General features: G+C 41.8%; 1 protein-coding gene across 2 annotated transcripts in view; it reads right to left on the reverse strand.

Annotated features, from left to right (window-relative positions):
* Positions 1–13,314, reverse strand: part of LOC115229021 (zinc finger FYVE domain-containing protein 21) — a 47,741-nt gene that overhangs the window by 9,541 nt on the left and 24,886 nt on the right. Inside the window, exons 5-6 of one of the 2 annotated variants that reach the window (XM_029799448.2) lie at positions 3,975–4,072; positions 1,353–1,361 (exon numbers count right to left, since the gene is read on the reverse strand). In XM_029799448.2, coding sequence (XP_029655308.1) covers positions 1,353–1,361; positions 3,975–4,072 — 107 coding nt within the window. The remainder of the gene's footprint in view (positions 1–1,352; positions 1,362–3,974; positions 4,073–13,314) is intronic. The other variant, XM_029799449.2, reaches the window with a different exon arrangement.

The following is a 13,314-nucleotide window of genomic DNA, read 5'->3' on the forward strand; positions in this document are numbered from 1 at the left end:
TACTTTGGTTGGTCCTCAATTCTATGTCATGTCTCTCATCAATCCAGGTGAGTGGTCTTTGTCCTCCGTTTGAGTACGGGAATTTCCAAAATATAACTCCAGATAGGTGCAGGAGTGGCTGTGTGGTAAGTAGCTTGCTTACCAACCACATGGTTCCGGGTTCAGTCCCACTGCGTGGCACCTTGAGCAAGTGTCTTCTGCTATAGCCCCGGGTCAACCAATGCCTTGTGAGTGGATTTGGTAGACGGAAACTGAAAGAAGCCTGTCGTATATATGTATATATATATATATGTGTGTGTGTGTGTGTGTGTGTGTGTGTGTGTTTGTGTGTCTATCCCCCTAGCATTGCTTGACAACCGATGCTGGTGTGTTTACATCCCCGTCACTTAGCGGTTCGGCAAAAGAGACCGATAGAATAAGTACTGGGCTTACAAAAGAATAAGTCCCGGGGTTGATTTGCTCGACTAAAGGCGGTGCTCCAGCATGGCCGCATTCAAATGACTGAAACAAGGAAAAGAGTAAAAGAGTATATGGTCACAATACTCAGCTGACTTTCATCGAAATTTACACAAGAAGCCGAGAGCAATGTTAAACTCTCCACCCTCGCCTTCCTCTACAGTTTACCCAAAGTGCTACCGAACCCTGAAACTCATAACCACACTGCTAGGCTTCTGCGGACGCTTCACCGCATTTTTGTTGGTAAACCATCAAGAAGAAGGACAGATGCAGAAGCTTTGACAACAGCAAAACAAACAGATGACACAACAACAACAACAACAACAATCTAAAAGCACAAGGCCAGAAATTTGAGGGGAGGGGGCAAGTTGATTACATCGACCCCAGTGTATAACTGGTACATATTCTACTGACCCCCAAAAGATGAAAGGCAACCTCAGGTTGAATTTGAACTCAGAATGTAAAGACGGACGAAACCCCTGGGAAGGGGGCAGAAAAGGATTGGCAGCATCTTTTCCATTTTAACGTTTACGTTTTGAGTTCAAATTCTGCTGAAGACGACTTTGTCTTTCATTCTTCCGGGGTTGATACAGATGTACTGGAGTTAATGCAATCAACTAGCCCCTAAAATTCACCAACAAAATTTCAGACCTTAAGCTTGTTGTGCCTACTGTAAAAATAATAATAATAATAATAATAATAACGATAATAATAATAATAATAACAATAATAATAATAATAACGATAATAATAATAATAATAACAATAATAATAATAATAATGGTGATAATGATAATAATAATAACAATAATAATAATAATGGTGATAATGATAATAATAATAACAATAATGATAATAATAATAACAATAATGATAATAATAATAATAATACTCACCTTCCTCCACTTGAAACAATAAGAAAATGGAAAAAAAGGAATTTGTGTGAAAAGTTGAAATTTAGGAATTGGTTGGGAAAACAATTAGACGGGTGTTGAAAGCTTTTTACCCATCCCCCCCCCATTCATATAAAGTATATACATATGCACATACACACACACATATATAGATAGACAGACAGAGAGAGAGAGAGAGAGGGTGAGAGATAATATAAGTCAGAAAACAGCACAGCTCCCATGACTTTCGGAAACATTTCTTCACGCTCAGAGTTGCTGAAGCATGGAATAAACTGCCTGCGTCAGTTGTTGACTGCCATGACACTGCATCCTTTAAGGCCCTCATGCTTCCCGAAATCTGCCGAAACTACACCTGATTATACATGCACTTTAGATGAGTTGTAGTGCACCTGAGCACTGTACACAATGTTTATTATTATTATTATTATTATTATAATAATAAGAGGTAAAAAGGATTTGTAAATCCAGGCAGATATCTAGAAAGCAGTCAGTATTAAGCATTCTGGGTCAACTCCATCCAACAATCAAATCCCAATAGACTGGGGAGGTGCACCTATAACTCATTGTTCCGTTTGCCGGCCAGAAGGGAGTAAGAGAGGAGGAGTCGAAATGATGATGATGATCATCATCATCATTTAGCGTCCGCTTTCCATGCTAGCATGGGTTGGACGGTTCAACTGGGGTCTGGGAAGCCAGGAGGCTGCACCAGGCTCCAGTCTGATCTGGCAGTGTTTCTACAGCTGGATGCCCTTCTTAACGCCAACCACTCTGAGAGTGTAGTGGGTGCTTTTTACGTGCCACCCACACAGGTGCCAGATGGAGCTGGCAAATGGCCACGGACGGAGGGTGCTTTTTACGTGCCACCGGCACGGGGGGCCAGGCGAGACTGGCAACGGCCACGAACGGATGGTGCTTTTTACATGCCACCAGCACGGGGGCCAGGCGAGACTGGCAACGGCCACGAACGGATGGTGCTTTTTACATGCCAGCGGCACGGAGGCCAGTCGGGGCGGCGCTGGCAACGATCAGATGGTTCGCTTACTTGTCACTGGCACTGGTATCACAGATGCAATTTCCACTGATGTTGATCGACTTCGATTTTGGTTCTGCTTTCTGAGATCTGATTTGATTTGGTTTGATTTTGATAAAGTTTCCACTATACTCCGTCTTCCTAATCCATTCTTTCTACTATACACACAGACACACACAAATTGATATAAACAGCTATGTGCAATGTGGTAGCATAAAGGAAAAATATATTTGTCACTGAGCTGGGTTAGGCTCAAATAATTATATATACCAATAAGAGGAGGGACCCCTAAGTGGGTCCCTTGCATGCTAATATTAATTTCTACTCATATATATCTTTATATATAAAAGAGAGGTTGTGTGCTGTTTGTCTCCTACGATTTAGATTCCTAACTACTCCCACATTTTGTGGTGCAGTTTAACCAAAACCGGGTATCTTATAGTCGTGATTCATATCGAGCCCGTCTGGGTATTAATGTGCGTCTACGATGAGTCTACGATTTAAAAAAATATTTACCATCATTTTTTCCCATTTTAATGCACTTTTTCGCTATTATATAAGGGAAGTAACTCTCTAAAAATGTCTACGATGAGTCAACGATTTAAAAAAAATTTGCCATAATTTTTTTTCCACTTTTAATGCATTTTTTTGCTATTTTTGGGCTATAACTCTCTAAAAATGCTTTATAGTTATTTCCCTTACAAACCCAGCAACGCCGGGCGATACTGCTAGTATATATATAAATCAAGATTCAGTTGAATTAGGTATTTAAGTCGAAGCACAAAGACAGCTTGGTATTATCCACACAGCTTGAAGTAAGGTGAATAAATCAAAAATAAGAAAAATTAAGATATCCTGTGGCTTATTTTGATTTTTATATATATATATATACTAGCAGTATCGCCCGGCGTTGCTCGGGTTTGTAAGGGAAATAACTATATAAGCATTTTTAGAGATGTAAAGTATAATAGCCATCTCAATATGGCTAACCACAAAGGGGGGGGGTGTTACTGTAGCTTTTTACGTTCTGAGATTTAATAATAAATTCTTAGAGAGTTACTTCCCTTATATATGCCAAAAATGCATTAAAATGGGAAAAATTGATGGTAAATTTTTTTAAAATCGTAGACTCATCATAGACGCACATTAATACCCAGAAGGGCTCGATATGAATCACGACTATAAGATACCCGGTTTTGGTTAAACTGCACCGCAAAATGTGGGAGTAGTTAGGAATCTAAATCGTAGGAGACAGACACACAACCTCTCTTTTATATATAAAGATATATATATATATATATATATATATATATATGTGTGTATGTATATATATAAATATATTTATTTATATACACACATGCATATACATACATACATATATATATATATGTTACATCATAAAAGATACACCAGTCTATCATCTCAGCTGTAAACTTTAGACAAGACCCACCACTCCACCAGCATCAATAATACTCACTGCTAGAACAGACAGCCCCTAACCCCAATCCTCCCATTGGATGCAAGGGGTCAAACAAGAAAGGCAAGGTGTCAAATATAATTTAGGGAAGACTTACTGACGGGGCTGCTTGGTTCTGTGATGACCTGGACCCGATCCACTTTACAGACGAGGATGGAGTCTCGGACCTGCGTCTCACTTTCATACAGCAAATATCTGAAAAAGACATCATATAATAATAATAATAATAATCTTTTCTAGTGTAGGCACAAGGCCTGAAATTTGCGGGGAGGGGACCAGTCGATTACATCGACCCCAGTACTCAACTGATACTTAATTTATTAGCCTGAAAAGACATCATCATCATCATCGTTTAACGTCCACTTTCCATGCTGGCATGGGTTGGACGGTTCGACCACGGTCTGGCAAGCCCGAAGGCTGCACCAGGCCAGTCAGATCTGGCAGTGTTTCTACAGCTGGATGCCCTTCCTAACGCCAACCACTCCGAGAGTGTAGTGGGTGATTTTATGTGCCACCGACACAGGTGCCAGATGAGGCTGGCAGACGGCCATGCTCGGATGGTGTTTTTTATGTGCCACCGACACAGGTGCCAGACGAGGCTGGCAGACGGCCACGCTCGGATGGTGTTTTTTATGTGCCACCGACACAGGTGCCAGACGAGGCTGGCGAACGGCCACGCTCGGATGGTGTTTGTTACGTGCCCTCAGCACGGAGGCCAGTCGATGCGGTACTGGCTACGGCCACGTTCGGATGGTTTTCTTACGAAAGGTAATAATCAACCTTGGCGTTATTTGAACTCAGAATGTAAAGGCAAACAAAGGGCCTCTCGGCATGCTAACGATTCTGCCAATTTGCCTCATTAACAATAATAATAATTAAGGTGACAAGCTGGCAGAGTTAGCATCTTTACATTCAGAGTTCAACTTTGCCTTTCATCTATTAGGGGGTCAATAAATTAAGTACCAGTGAAACCCTGGGGGTCAGTGTAATTGACCTAACCTCTCCCTTGAATTTGCTGGACCTGCACTGATATTTGAAACCATAATCTTCTCTTTTTATGGGCACAAAAACATGAAATTTTGGTGGGGGTGGGTGAGTGAAGGAAGTCAGTTGCATCACCCCAGGGACTTGGCTGCTATGGATTTCACTGATTCTGAAAGGATGAAGGGCAAAGTCAACCTTGGTAGGATTTGAACTCCCAATGTGAAGATGGAAAAGATGTTGCTAAAGCCTTTTGCCTGGCAGGCTAATGATTCTGCCAGTTCAGCATCTTGGGGGGCAAGTCTCAGGCTGACCAAAGCCTATCATATGTCTGTCTGTCCCCCACCACTGCTTGACAACCGGTGTTAGTTCGTTTATGTCCCTGTGACTAAGCAGTTTGGCGCAAGAGACAAGTAGAAGAAGTACGAGGCTTAAAAGCAGAAAAGAAATGCTGGCATTGCATCATTTAACTAAAAGTTCCAGGAAGTGCTACAGCGTGGCCACAACTAATTACTGAAGCAAGGTGAAGTTAAAAGGTAATCCATTATAGAAATCCAGGGTGGATTTCCTACCAACTGCATTGTCCACCTGGAACAACTTGGCAACATTCTAAACCCCAGATCCATGGATCAAACACAGACTAACTTTAGTCTGTGCTTGACCCAGGGCTGCAGCTTGGTCAGAGAGAGACAAGTGGCACAAATGATCACCACACAATTTTGTCCACACTTTCATTGATGTTGTCATTGTCGTAGAGGTCAAGGTATTTCTGCAGCAAAATTGACCTCAGAACATACTGGAACACCAGTGATGGTTTTCGAAGGCCACCAGAATGGATGGCGTTGGCAACAGGTTTGTTCTGACCAGGGAGAATTTATCCTTTCCACAAGGAATGGAAAAACATGCACTCCAGCTTGGCCAAATGCTTCTCAAAACAAGGTACAATGGTCAAGCCGTCACATGTTATCCACTTCTGCCTCACCTTTCAGGGACAACATCTCTGCTCATTTCTGATTGTGACTGGCTACTCTGCTTCTGATCCCTTTCTAGATCTTATTTCCTTGGAGTTCTGGTCCAAACCAGACCCCCAAGAACCTTAACTGGACCTCGGTTCAGCAACAGAACCAACCAGCTGTCATCAAGGGTCTATCTCCCTAGGTCCCAACTTCCAAACGCAGCAACTTGTCCTGACCGAGATGAAATCCCACAAACTCTTGGGACACATATTATGTTGATTACTTCTACATCTAAAGGGCCCAACACACCCTGTAAAGTGTTAGGAAGGGCATCTGGCTGTAGGACCCATGCTACAACACACAATTGGAGCCTGGCCAGTCCCTGTCAAACAATACAACCCATGCCAGCACGGAAAACAGATGTTAAATGATGATGATGATGACGATGATATAATTCAGTTTGTATGCATTGTTTTTTTATCTTTTACTTGTTTCAGTCATTAGTCTGTGGCCATGCTGGGGCACTGCCTTGAACTTTTAGTCAAGTACCAATTTTTAATGCCTGGTACTTATTTTTTGGTTATAACATTGAAAAATGTTATTAAAAAAAATCATAACTATCTATTTGTGAAAAATGAAATTATTTTCTTACCAACCCAATCTATCTATCTATCTCTGAATATATCTTTATATATAAAACTGTAGTTGTGTGAGTGTCTGTCCCCTTCGATTTACATTCCTAACTACTCCCACATTTTGCGGTGCAGTTTAACCAAATTCGGGTATCTTATAGTCATGATTCATATCGAGCCCGTCTGAATATTAGCGCGCATCTACGATGAGTCTACGATTTAAAAAATAATTTAACATCATTTTTTATTCCATTTTAATGCATAATTTTTCGTGTGTCGATGGCGGCGGAGTTGGCGTCCACGCTCACACCTGCACCTGTGGGGAAGGGAGTGTAAGGAAATCAACGTCGTAATGCGTTGTGAAGGAGACCAGCGTTCTTTTAGAACAACGACTTCATGGCTTGAAGACACCAAAACAGAAATGGCTAAAAAAGCTGAAACAGATCCACAAAAACGGCAAAAACCCCCACACAGGGCAGGTTTTCTGTGCAAACAATTTGCACAACCGAATGTTTTAGTTGTTGCACAAATCTTTATATATAAAAGTAAGGTTGTGTGTCTGTCTGTCTCCTACGATTTAGATTCCTAACTACTCCCACATTTTGCGGTGCAGTTTAACCAAAACCGGGTATCTTATAGTCGTGATTCATATCGAGCCTTTCTGGGTATTAGCGCGCATCTACGATGAGTCTACGATTTAAAAAAAAATTTACCATCAATTTTTTCCATTTTAATGCATTTTTTCGCTATTATATAAGGGAAGTAACTCTCTAAAAATGTCTACGATGAGTCAACGATTTAAAAAAAAATTTACCATCATTTTTTTCCATTTTTAATGCATTTTTTTGCTATTTTTTGGCTATAACTCTCTAAAAATGCTTTATAGTTATTTTCCTTACAAACCCGAGCAACGCCGGGCGATACTGCTAGTATGTATATATATATAATGTCATCATCATTTAACATCTGCCTTCCATGCTGGCATGGGTTGGGTGGTTTGACAGGAGCTGGCCGCCGAGTAGAAGACTGCACCTGGCTTCTGTGCCTGTTTCGGCAAGGTGTCTACAGCTGGATGCCCTTCCAAATGCCAACCACTTTACAGTATGACCCAGATGCGTTTGACATGGCAACCAGCACTGGTGAATTCACCAAGTAATTCACAAGAGAAAGATCCCTTGAGAGGAGAGGGGGGAATTGGAGAAGGTGACCTTGTGTCAGGTGCTGAAGATGGTAGAGTGTGAAAGAAGGACAGGACAGGTGCCTTGATGTAGAGGAGATACATAGGGACCATGTGAGAGGGAGAGAGAGAGAGAGAGAAAGAGGGATGGTGGCAAAGTGCCTCAAAGTACAGGGATCAGAATATTACCAAGGGTGCATAAGTAGGGAGCAGGGACTTCACATGAATACAAAAAGAAGGGGAGGGGACAATTTGGGGTGAAACTTGGGTATATATAGAGGAGGTGGGGAACAACAGGGTAGCAATAATACATAGGTGCAGGAGTGGCTCTGTGGTAAGTAGCTTGCTAACCAATCACATGGTTCCGGGTTCAGTCCCACTGCGTGGCATCTTGGGCAAGTGTCTTCTGCTGTAGCCCTGGGCCGACCAAAGCCTTGTGAGTGGATTTGGTAGACGGAAACTGAAAGAAGCCCATTATATATATATATGTATATATATATGTGTGTGTGTGTGTGTTTGTGTTTGTCCCCCTAGCATTGCTTGACAACCGATGCTGGTGTGTTTACGTCCCCGTTACTTAGCGGTTTGGCAAAAGAGACCGATAGAATAAGTACTGGGCTTACAAAAGAATAAGTCCCGAGGTCGATTTGCTCGACTAAAGGCGGTGCTCCAGCATGGCCACAGTCAAATGACTGAAACAAGTAAAAGAGTAAAGAATAAAGAGAGCAGGGTTAGGGTTAGGGCAGGATTAGGGGGCAAGAGACAAGCATAGTATATGAAAAGGAGAAAATGTGATGTAGTTTGGTTTGTTGGGGTTAGGGTGTGTGAAAAATATATTTGTCACATGTGGGCAGCGGAACATGCAGTACTTAGTTTCGCTGAAGTGAGTAGGTCTTCTCAAGAAGCTCACAATGCCAGGCATCTTGGTCCTTTGTCATCATCTCTATAAGGCCCAACATCCTGAGATCGATCCCATGTCTTCTTGGGTCCTTCTCTTCAACGGCTGCCCTCTTCTTTCAGCAAGATGCCCTTCCTTACACAGCCGTCTTCATTCATACGCATCACATGTCCAAACGAATATAGTCTCCTCTTTTGCATGTTACATCTGATTCCTCTTATGCCCAACTTTTCCCTCAACACTTTTGCACTTTGTCGTACATGCACACTGATGTTGCACATCCAATGGAGCAAACTGCTCTCATTCATCTCACATCTACACAGCCCTTCTGCATTCAGAGCCCATGTCTCACTACCATGGAGTATAGCCATTCGCACACAAGCATCATACAATCTACTTTTCACTCTAAGAGAGGAGAGTCCTTTCGTTGCCAACAGAGATAATAGCTCTCCACCCTATTCTTATTTTAACCCTTTTGATACCAACCCAGCTGAAACCACCTCTGGCTCTGTAATACAAATGTCTTGTTTTCATAAGTTTGGAATTAAAATCTTCCACCAAACCTTAGTCACAATTTATGTTCCTAACACTAGCTTAATGATAACGAAGTTGTTTTACTAAATTCTTTGTTATAGTTAAAATTAATTGAAAGAAACACAGAGCATCTCAACAGAAATATGGTAACAAAAGGGTTAAAATATATAATAGAGAAACAATTCTTAACCCTTTTGATGCCAACCTGGCTGAAACCACCTCTGGCTCTGTAGTACAAATGTCTTGTTTTCATAAGTTTTGAATTAAAATCTTCCACCAAACCTTAGTCACAATTTATGTTCCTAACACTAGCTTAATGATAACGAAGTTGTTTTACTAAATTCTTTGTTATAGTTAAAATTAATTGAAAGAAACACAGAGCATCTCAACAGAAATATGGTAACAAAAGGGTTAAAATATATAATAGAGAAACAATTCTTAACCCTTTTGATACCAACCCAGCTGAAACCACCTCTGGCTCTGTAATACAAATGTCTTGTTTTCATAAGTTTTGAATTAAAATCTTCCACCAAACCTTAGTCACAATTTATGTTCCTAACACTAGCTTAATGATAACGAAGTTGTTTTACTAAATTCTTTGTTATAGTTAAAATTAATTGAAAGAAACACAGAGCATCTCAACAGAAATATGGTAACAAAAGGGTTAAAATATATAATAGAGAAACAATTCTTAACCCTTTTGATGCCAACCTGGCTGAAACCACCTCTGGCTCTGTAGTACAAATGTCTTGTTTTCATAAGTTTTGAATTAAAATCTTCCACCAAACCTTAGTCACAATTTATGTTCTTAACACCAGGTTAAGGATAACTAAGTTATTTGACTAAATTCTTTGTTATATTTAAAATTAATAAAATGAATCACAGAACATCTCAACAGAAATAAGGTAACGAAAGGGTTAAAAACAATATTTTCAGAAGATCCTCCACCATTGCTAATTTGGTCACCTAGGTAACAGAAACTATCCACAACCTCAAGAGAACCTCCTGAGCATTTAAGAGAGTCTAGTCCCGTGTGCTCTAGGGGCTTATTCTTCCTGCACATCTGCCACATACAAACACCCCTGTCATCTATTAATCTCCCTGGGATTTCATTGTACCCTCTTATGTATCCATAGCTTACACTGGGTGCAATGAATGGAATTACTTCCAACTCCTTTCCTCCATATTGGGCAGGATCTTATCTTCTTTCTTGCTAACAAACTTGCTCTTTGCTACTCTTTTACTTGTTTCAGTCATTTGACTGCGGCCATGCTGGAGCACCGCCTTTAGTCGAACAAATCAACCCCGGGACTTATTCTTTGTAAGCCCAGTACTTATTCTATCGGTCTCTTTTTGCCGAACCGCTAAGTGACGGGGACATAAACACACCAGCATCGGTTGTCAAGCAATGCTAGGGGGACAAACACAGACACACAAACATATACACACACACTTATATATACACACATATATACGACAGGCTTCTTTCAGTTTCCGTCTACCAAATCCACTCACAAGGCATTGGTCGGCCCGGTCTATAGAAGAAGACATTTGCCCAAGTTGCCACGCAGTGAGACTGAACCCGGAACCATGTGGTTGGTAAGCAAGCTACTTACCACACAGTCACTCCTGCGCCTAGGTTAACTTTAAGGCACTTTGATTCCAGGTTTTGCTTCCATAACTGGAATTTCTTCTACAGATTCTACCACAAGAGCAAGATCATCAACATATAGTAGTTCCCATGGGCATCCAATTTGAAATTCCTCTGTTATGGCCTGGAGGACTATGATGAATAAGAGTGGACTGAGAACTGAGCCCTGGTTGTACGCTAAATTCATAACTGTATCAATGGTTCACTCTCACCCCTACTGATGACACTGCTGAACATGGCTTACAGACATGTATATATACACACAGATTGTGTGGAGGCGCAATGGCCCAGTGGTTAGGGCAGCGGACTCGTGGTCGTAGGATCGCAGTTTCGATTCCCAGACCGGGCGTTGTGAGTGTTTATTGAGCGAAAACACCTAAAACTCCATGAGGCTCTGGAAGGGGGTGGTGGTGATCCCTGCTGTACTCTTTCACCACAACTTTCTCTCACTCTTACTTCCTGATTCTGTTGTACATGTATTTCAAAGGGCCGGCCTTGTCACTCTCTGTGTCACGCTGAATATCCCCGAGAACTACGTTAAGGGTACACGTGTCTGTGGAGTGCTCAGCCACTTACACGTTAATTTCACGAGCAGGCTGTTCCGTTGATTGGATCAACCGGAACCCTCGTCGTTGTAACCGATGGAGTGCTTCCCCATATACACACAAACATACAGACACACACACATATATATATATATATATATATATATATATATATAGAACAAGATCTGGTTTGGAGGAAATGGAAGGGGTTCCTTCAGTTACCTTAAAACACACCCCTAGACTTACCAAACTCTTTTCCCTCTCTATAAGGATCTGCAACATCCCTCACCCTCCACAGAACTAACCCCTCTGATGACCACCACCAACAATCATCCAACTGCACTCACTCCTACCACCTCACAGCCAATGCCTTCAATCTCTTTCTCTCTCTAATGACCACCAGTACAGATCCAGAGATGACCTCCTCTCCTCTGTTACTTGCTATGGAAGAATTTAGTGAAAGCAATGCTGTTGCCCTCAACATAAGTAAAAATTTCTCCCGTGTCTGTGGAATGAATCTCTTCTCAAAGCTTTCTGTCCATGGCCCTCACCTATCTCTCATCTCTTGGGTCAGCAACTTCAAGTTGGACCCTGCTATTGGCGCATGTGTTGACAGAGCTCTTCCTCTCCATCATTCTACACAATCAGGTGAACTCCAGGGTTCAGTCTTACCCCCACCCACCACTCTCTCCTATCTCAATATCAGCCACTTTTGTCAGGTGCTGAAGATGTTAGAGTGTGACAGAGGACAGGACAGGTGCCTTGCTGAGGAGGAGATACATGGTTACCATGTGAGAGGGAGAGAGAGAGAGAGCAAGAGACAGAGAGAGTGATCAAGAATGAGGGAGAGGGAGAGAGAGAGAGAGGGATGGTGGCAAAGTGCCAGGGCATACCCTCAAGGTACAGGGATCATCCTTTCCTGAACAGATGACACAACCCTTCCTTCTTCGAACCTGAATTACCTACACACAACCCACAGCCCCTTCATGGTCGGGTACTTCAAAAATGTCCTTCAACAAAGAATGCATCAACCATGTCCCAGTCAACAGCAATAAAACACAAACCCCACTCATATCAAGCAAAGATGACTATGCAACACTTCACCTCAGACATTAGCAGGACATAGCCCCAATTATAGGGTCCCTATCGCTACTGCCAAAGATCTTTCCTGCTGAAGCTAGATCTTTAACATAGCTAGAACCACATCTCTATGAGGCCCTTCTCTCCAAGGCCAAGAGAAACCTCAACCCCCAAAAATTATTGATAAAGTACAAAACCAAAGTGAGGGGCACAATGGATTATTGCCCTCACATCCAGGGTGGTGATGATGATGATGTGGATGAGACACAGGCATCCAAGACCACATATAGAAAAGGATCGTCTGAATGAATGACAAAAGGTCACTAACAGACCCACTCCAGCCTCTGCTCCACAGCTATGTCGTATCTCCTCTTTCTTTTTTACCACTCTCTACTATAATGGCCTCTGTCCCTCTCTGGTCTCTTCCCTCTGTCTTTTCTACCTCTACTATAATGGCCTTTGTTCCTCACACCAGACTCTTCTTGCATCCTCTCCGCTCTGTCATTCCATTCCACTCACCTACTCTTCTTCCTCCCTCTTTCACCAACCTTCTTGTTTCTCTCCAACTCCTAACATAAGTCCCACACTACTTACTATGCTCAGTCCTTTCTCCACAAATTTCATCCCTCTGAAATTCTCTCCCTGCTCATGTTATCCCACAGATGTTGACTTACAACAAGAACATTAATGAGATCAATGTCACTGCTCCAAGAGGACCTGTCTCTTCCTTCAGACCCAGTAAATAAGAGAATGTGTGTGTGTGTGTGTGCATGCAGGATACTGATGAGGTAAATTGCACAACATTTCTACAATGTTATGTAATTATTTCAGAAGTTTGGAGAAACACGTATATATCCTATAAAGCTTTGCATATAACTTATTTTCTGTTTAGTCTTTCCCCTTCCTCTCTCTCTGTACAAACAAACACACACACACACACACAAATATACACACACGTGTGTGTAGTGTCAGTATTCCATCTT

Source organism: Octopus sinensis, unplaced genomic scaffold (assembly GCF_006345805.1).
Source record: "Octopus sinensis unplaced genomic scaffold, ASM634580v1 Contig11616, whole genome shotgun sequence".
In the NCBI taxonomy this organism is placed as follows: Eukaryota; Metazoa; Mollusca; class Cephalopoda; order Octopoda; family Octopodidae; genus Octopus; species Octopus sinensis.